This window comes from Sceloporus undulatus, chromosome 5 (assembly GCF_019175285.1).
Source record: "Sceloporus undulatus isolate JIND9_A2432 ecotype Alabama chromosome 5, SceUnd_v1.1, whole genome shotgun sequence".
NCBI classification, from domain to species: Eukaryota; Metazoa; Chordata; class Lepidosauria; order Squamata; family Phrynosomatidae; genus Sceloporus; species Sceloporus undulatus.
The window spans coordinates 51,339,979-51,347,398 of record NC_056526.1 but is presented as its reverse complement, the minus strand read 5'-3'; the positions used below and the strand labels follow the sequence as shown (position 1 = coordinate 51,347,398).

The following is a 7,420-nucleotide window of genomic DNA, read 5'->3' as shown; positions in this document are numbered from 1 at the left end:
CAGCTAGATAACCACTAAAGAAACAATGAAGAAAATATTAACTTCTATCATATTTTAAGGGTTCTCAGCTTGATTGATGTATGTAATTGAATTAGTGCCTTGAAATTCATGTAACTACATGCCCATCTTTAGGTTTGTGTTCAGATGGTTGGACAGCTTTCAAACAGAATTGTTATAAAGTAAGTAAAGAAAGCAAATCTTGGAACATGGCACAACAACACTGTAGATTATTTTCTAGTGGAGCACACCTTGTTGATGTAAGAAGTAAAGAAGAACATATATTTCTGACTTCTTTTCTGCAGTCATTCAATCAAATAATCATTTTATGGACAGATCTAAATGATATTAAGGTCAGTATGTTATATTTCAGTTGGTATTTTATTAGAGCCACTGTAGACTTGCAGAAACATGAATTCAAACTTATTTCTGTTATTGATTTAGTATGTGATCTGCTAGTAAAATAAAATGATAAATTTCTGCTTCAAGGGAGACAAATACTCCCTTGAAGATTGTGTTAAATTATAAATGCTTATCACCCAACATTCCCAGGCAATCTCACATCAAAACACCAAACAGGCCTTAGCAATTAAATTCATGTACATTTAGGATGTATGGCTAGACATAAGTACATAGCAGTAACAACACTACCTAAAGCAGTATTACAGTTATTATCGCATGATTCTTTCAACTGTAGGGCAAGCAATATGGTTGCAGAATGAGCTCTGTCCAGGGCTCATGTAGTTCTCCCCTGCCCCATCCCCTAGTGATATACGGGGACACAGAAGGCTTGCAGATCCCCCACAGCCTCTTCTGGTATACCTAGGGAGCTCCACCTGAATGTTTCCTTTTTGTCTTCTCTGACAGAGTTGTGAGGCTGGGGAAATACCTGAACAGACCTTTTTACAACTTCATAAGTTGTCAACCATTCTGATCCCTAAGGGGGACATTAAACAAGTAACATAGGATCTTCAGGATACCCTTCTAAGGACTATGGGCTTATAGCCTAATTAATGTTGCCACTTAAAAAAAGAGAGCTGAACTTCAGGAATTTTAGATATGCATGTTATCATTGCAAAAACCACTGTGAAAACCCTAAACTTGTGGTGTGTTATAGACTAACTACTGTTTCTACAGAATAAGATTTTGTGAAGTACAATTCATTTCATTAGATGCTCAAAGCATTATTTCAGTTGATAAATTATTCCATAGTAAATTATACTATACTTGGGGGAGTGAATGTAATCAGTGGGATCAGAATATACTGAAATGCTAAAAATACATACTGTAATTACTTTAATAATTATTTTAGTAATGATTACTAAAGACAGTAAATATAGATCTCCTTATGCATCTGATGAAGTGGCTGTAGTGAACTCGCAAAAACTAATGCCATAAAATTTCTGAATCTGCGAGATGCCACAACAATCTATCTTTTGTGTGATGTATTTACTTTTTAGAAAACTATTATACAGTCTGGAGTCTCTGCAAAATATTGTGTCTTTTTAAAGTAACATGTTATGATTAAAGGACAGGTCTCCCCCCCCCCCCATAATAGATATAGTAAAATATGTAGTGACTTAGCTACAAGACAAAGCAGAACAGCTACTAAAATGTACCTAGGTCTACTGTAGAAAGCAATTTATGAATATTACAATGTAGTTTAAGACATGACTTATGTTGATTTTGATTCTTCCAGGAGGAAGGGCAATTTTCTTGGACAGATGGTTCTCCATATCTTGGAAAATCTGAACTCCATTCTATGGCAATGGTACCAGAAAATGAGACAAATTGTTATGCTTTCCAGAGAAATCCAGCTGGTCCAGATTATTTCTTCGTGGGTTTTTTCTGCTATATTCCATTGCCATATATTTGCAAATATGAGTGTAATTAAACACTTTACTAAACAACTTCTTACAACAAGAAATTAAAATTGCCTGCATAGCATTTGCATTTGAATTTAAAGAATTTAAATTGTCCTTTTCAGTACCTTCTGTTCCGGAAAACTTCACATTTAAAGTGCAAGATATTGGCACAAATGAAGCAACCTTTTTCTGGAGCAGTTTGAATGGTTGGCTTCATTCAGGCTTTCAGATCAATATTAAATACTATTTTGAACATTCAGATCAATATTTTGAAACTTTTATGCTAAATACAACATGCACAAAAATTCTGGAATTGTGCCCAGGTCATTCTTATAATTTTTTATTATCGGCAAGGAACCCTGAAGGAGCACAAGTTACTCTACATTCAGTCATCATGATAGAAACAAGTAAGTTGCATTGCAGTAAAATATCAGTCCTATTTACACCCATTTAATATATGTATTCCTTTAAAAAAAGTTGTTTTCTGTCTTAATGTTAATGTTTTTAAAAACACTGAATGAAATTTCTGATTCAGACATTATCTTTGTTTGGAGCACAAACTGTTCCAATATTGTCTCTGGAATGAACTATTATAATACATAAAAAATCCTCCTTATTCAGATGTTCTAAACTAGTTAAAGTAAACACTCAAGGAAAAGGAAATGCTTTAACCCCCTTCCAATGTCAGTAACATTGAAGAAAGTGGGCTACAACAGTCTCCCCTTCTTGTGTTTACTTCAGCTAGTTTAGAATTCTTGAATAGGGCTCTTGTAGCAATATTAAAATGCAAAAGATGTGTTACAGACCTGGTGAATCAGTCATGGAAAGTTTTTTTAAAAATAGAAAAAAATTAACAAGAGTAAGAACCTGTGGTTCTCTCAGTATTGGCCTGCAGCTCCCATCTATCACCATTGACTATGTGGCTGGGCCAGTGAGAGTTGCAGGTTAAAAATATCTGGAATAGCACACTTCCAACTCAAAAGATGGTTTAAACAGAAATACAATTACTGTTGGATTTGGATGAGCATCACCACAGATCTCTAATGAATGGGGTGATGTCCTTCCTCCTGCTGCCTGCATACTGTCCACTCCCTTCCCTGAAAGATAAGATGGTGATGGCCAGGCTTAGTGGGGGGCCTTAATGCTTCTTGCTTTGGGTCTCCAGGCATTAAGCTGTAAAAGGTAAAACTTTTTCCTTTGACATGATTGTCAAGTCATGTCTGACTGTAAGAGATGGTATATCTCCGTTACTAAGCCAAGAGAGCCAGCATTGTCAAAGATGACCCATGGTCATGTGGCCAGCATAACTGCACAGAATGCTGTTACCTTTCCACCAAAGTGGTACCTATTTATCTTCTTGCACTTTTACATGCTTTCAAACTGCTAGGTTGGCAGAAGTTGGAACTAGTGATGGGCGCTTACTCTGTCACATACTGCTTGGGTCTGTATTGCCAACCTTGCAATCGTCAGAGTCAACATCTTAACTACTGAGCCACCATGTCCGTCATTAAGCTGCTTAAATATTCAGACTGCTTCTTCAGACAAATGTTTTTACCATTAGGTACTTTCATACTAGAATTATGTTTTCTCATCTTTTAACCATTAGGGCCATTACATTTACACAATGTAAGGGCAATACAGGTGACATCATCAGAAATAGTTTTGCAATGGGATATTCCGGTGAGCTCATGCAATGCATCTTTTCATCATTACCTGGTTAGCATCTTTGATAGCAAAGTAGCAAAATGGGAAACATTCCCTTTTGGAAAAACCAACACTACAACTGTTATTAGAAGTGTCAAACCATACCATCGGTATCAGCTATATCTTCAGAGTGTGTCTGGACAGGGAACTCTAAGCTGCTATGAGGATCCTATGATAGTAATAACGGGTATGTAATTTCAATTTTGTAAAGAATGTACACTACTTGATTTAACTGGTTCTGCATGTAGGAGATACACATACACACAGATACACATATGTGCTAGGGGAACATTCAAACTCAGACTTCATGGAAGAGAATATCAGTGGCTTAATTGAGGCTTAATTTGGTGACTAATGTTTTCTAATATTTGTAGTGATTAAAATGCAAAGTTCTGGAAGTATATCCATGTCATAACAGAATGTACATTTCTACAGATGTAATTCTTTTACAAATTTAGCCAGCAAGAAATATGGGTGTTTAAAATAGTTATTTTTAAGAAAACTTTGTATGAACGAGTTAATGTATAAACTTTTCATCAGTGACTGTGTGTTTCTCAAGTGGGAGCGATGTATCAAGGCAAAGCCATGAAAAGGAAAGAGGTTTGACTAATATATAGCCTGCTTCAATAACTAACTAATACATTTAGAACAAAATTACACATATAATATTTTTGTATTTCACTGTCTGTACTTTAATGTTTTAACGCTTATCTGCTCAGAGATATTAGATATATGGAACATTATAAAATTTGGTTAAATAACAAATAAATAAATAAACTATACTATAGTATTGTTGTTGTTGCTGCTTTATTTGCTTAGGAGTCAGCCCGCCTACCAATGTATTCATCTATCCAGAGGATGTAGGAGAAGACCATGTAATTGTATATTGGAAACTACCACAAGAGGGCCAGGAATCCTATATTCAAGCAAAGACTGCAACATTCAAGGACAAAAGCATGTCATTTTTAGTGAACAACACAGACAGATTTAAAATTGAACACCTAATTCCTGGAATGACTTATGAAATAGGAGTGGCCACTGTGACCAATGGAAATAAGAGTGATCTGCATAGTATTCAGTGCACCCTTAGTAAGATGTTTTAAATGTATTCAGAGTTAAAAATTCAACTTATCAAATAGTTTTATTTCACTTTCAAGGGTTAACACAAGTGTAATATGTTACTAATAGTTGCTATCATTATCTACAGAAGCAATGAGAACAAGATTAAAGTTTGTATGCAAAGGAATCTTGTAGCACCTTTGAGACTAAGGGGCGAAACAGACCGTCTCTAAACACCAGCTTCCTGGCAACTTGGGGGCATGGAGTTTAGATGCCGCACACCCCCAAGACACCTGAAAGCCACCCAGCTGCCCAGATGTGGGCCAGCTTCCAAGCACTACAGCTGCATGGCGTTTACATGCCACACATTGCTGGAGTGCCGTAAAGCAGGGGTGGGGTGGGAAAAGTTGGCTTTTTCTCAGTGTGAAAAGGAGCGGCAATTTGCTGCTACTTTCAGGGCCAGTGACAAGGCAGAATGGAACCACAGTGTGAAGTTGCTGCAGCTCCAATCCAACTCTCTCAGGGGTGGCCTGTTTCTCCTCTAACTGAAAAAAAAAAAGCTGGTAGCATGAACTTTCATAGACAAGTCTACTTCCTCATACTAATTTTCTAGACTAACATGGAAGATTAAAGTTTATGAATTTTAGTAGATCATAGAATTTTTTAAAAAAAGTAGATAAGTAGACTTAATTCAAGGCACATGCTGCATCACCATTATTCTTAGGTAATGTTACTTAGGGGCAATACAGACCACCCTTTTGTGCTGACTCGAATGTGGCATCAGAGCATAGTGTTTAGACACTGCACACTCCAACGACGCCCCAAAGTCAGTGTCACGCTGCCTGACGACCACATGGGGGTCAGCTTTGCGGTGCTCTGGTGGCGCAGCATTTACACGCAGCATGCTGCAGGAGTGCCACAATGTTGGCAAGGCACTGGAAAAGCTGGCTTTTCGCCAGCTCGAAAAGGATCAGCAATTTGCCATTCTTTTTGTGCTGGCAAAAAGCCGGGTTGGGGCTGTGGCATTCAAAGGGGTGGCATTTAAACCCAGCATTCAAAGGGGTGGCATCAAGCTGTCCCTTCAGAGCCATCTGTTTTGGCCCTTAGCTGAACTCAAGGATTACAAATACTATGAAAAATACAAGCATTGCAACCACAAATATGAAAAATATGAACACTTATTAATAAGGAGGTATGTATTGTGATTGCACTTGGAATGGCTGAGGCAATTTTTAAATTTATTGATTCATTTATTTATTCATGCCTTTCTGCTTCAGTGTATTGGGTCCTTTTTCAAAATTTAGTACTGACACTGGCACAGGTAATTTTTTAAATTACTGAGGAAGCTAGAGGAATATATGTCATACCAGCTTTTAAAAGTATTTATAGAAAGAAAAATGGGATAAATCCAGTTGACAGTCACAACTAGAGCAGAATCATGGAATTTAAGTGCAGCTTATATAGGTATTGAACTAGTTCCATTAATGTGAATGAGATGTGCAACATTGCAGCTCAAGAAGAATATATATTCAGTTTGTAACCCAATATATAACAAACCATTCCTAGTATCCACTAGTTTATATTGTCCTGTATTATAATTTCTCATCCATGTTTAATATTTTCTTTTTCAGCTGTTTGTAAAATAATATTTTAATTTTTTTTTTAAATTACCATTCTAGAACCAAAACCAGCACAAATTGTCATCCCATATGAAATTCACAATAATTCTGTGGTGTTATTTGTTCAAATGCCTACTGCTGGAATTGCTGATGGCATACATGTTATATGTAAAGGAGGCCCTAATGAATCACTGACTTTATCAACTGATGGAAAAGTAACCATAGAAAACTTAATTCCAGGCACAGAATATGATTTCTTTGTTTCTACAACCAGTGGCTATGTGTTAAGTTCTCCATATCAACTGCGAGCTGTTAGAACATGTAAGTTATATGAGTGCATTTCTGTAGTTCAATATCAAATTGTTTTTGATATAAGTTGTCCAGTCCATATATTTTGGGGGTTATAACAAGATATGGACCATTTCTAATTAAATTATGTTGTTAACAGTAGCTGATACACATTGTCATTGCTGATTTATTATTGTCTTAACAGCTATTAAAATCTATTAATATCTATATGGGATTTCATGAGTATAGTTAATTTTGTAAAACAAGGTCTTTAGTCTTGCTAGCCCTAAATATATAATATGATGCTGTGTTTACTTGGAAGTGCAACAGGTGAAAATTGTTTGTGAAAGGTTTGTGCTAGTGGATGTTCTCTGTATAGTGATATTTGAGGTCTTTGATGCAATCAGTGATTATAGGCAGATAGCTAGATGCTTATTAAGACTATATGGTCCTTAATACTTCATGTGCCTTGATACATTCATGCTACAGTGCAGAGAATGCAAAAAGGAAGGAAGAAAAAGAAAGGGTTACATAGATGTTTTATGGTTGCCTACCATATTCCTTTTCAGTAATAAATTTCCCTGTCTCCTTGTATGTGAATGTTTAGACAATAAAATGACAATAAAACTTGTCCAAGGTCACCCAGTAGGGTTTCATGACTGAGCCAGGATTAGAACTCTGGTCTCCAGAGTCTTAGTCCAGTGCTCAAACCACTACTCCATGATGGCAGTTAAATGTAATTGTACCCCCCCAAATTAAGAATTTGGCTATCTCTGCTTAAGGAGATAGAGAGATGAGTAGGTAAGTATGCAATGTGCCCTTTCTGCCATTGAAAATATTTCTGTGCTGCCTGTACTGCTACTCCAGCAGCTCTTTCATAACTAATTT

At 36.4% G+C, this 7,420-nt stretch overlaps 1 protein-coding gene across 1 annotated transcript in view; it reads left to right on the top strand.

The window, feature by feature from the left end:
• The first annotated feature begins 318 nt into the window (after window positions 1-318).
• The window catches only part of PTPRQ (protein tyrosine phosphatase receptor type Q), a 126,862-nt gene continuing 119,760 nt past the window's right edge, over window positions 319-7,420 (top strand). Inside the window, 6 exon segments of the mRNA XM_042467980.1 lie at window positions 319-350; window positions 1,697-1,883; window positions 1,985-2,269; window positions 3,469-3,753; window positions 4,386-4,655; window positions 6,305-6,565. Coding sequence (XP_042323914.1) covers window positions 1,760-1,883; window positions 1,985-2,269; window positions 3,469-3,753; window positions 4,386-4,655; window positions 6,305-6,565 — 1,225 coding nt within the window. The 5' untranslated portion in view covers window positions 319-350; window positions 1,697-1,759.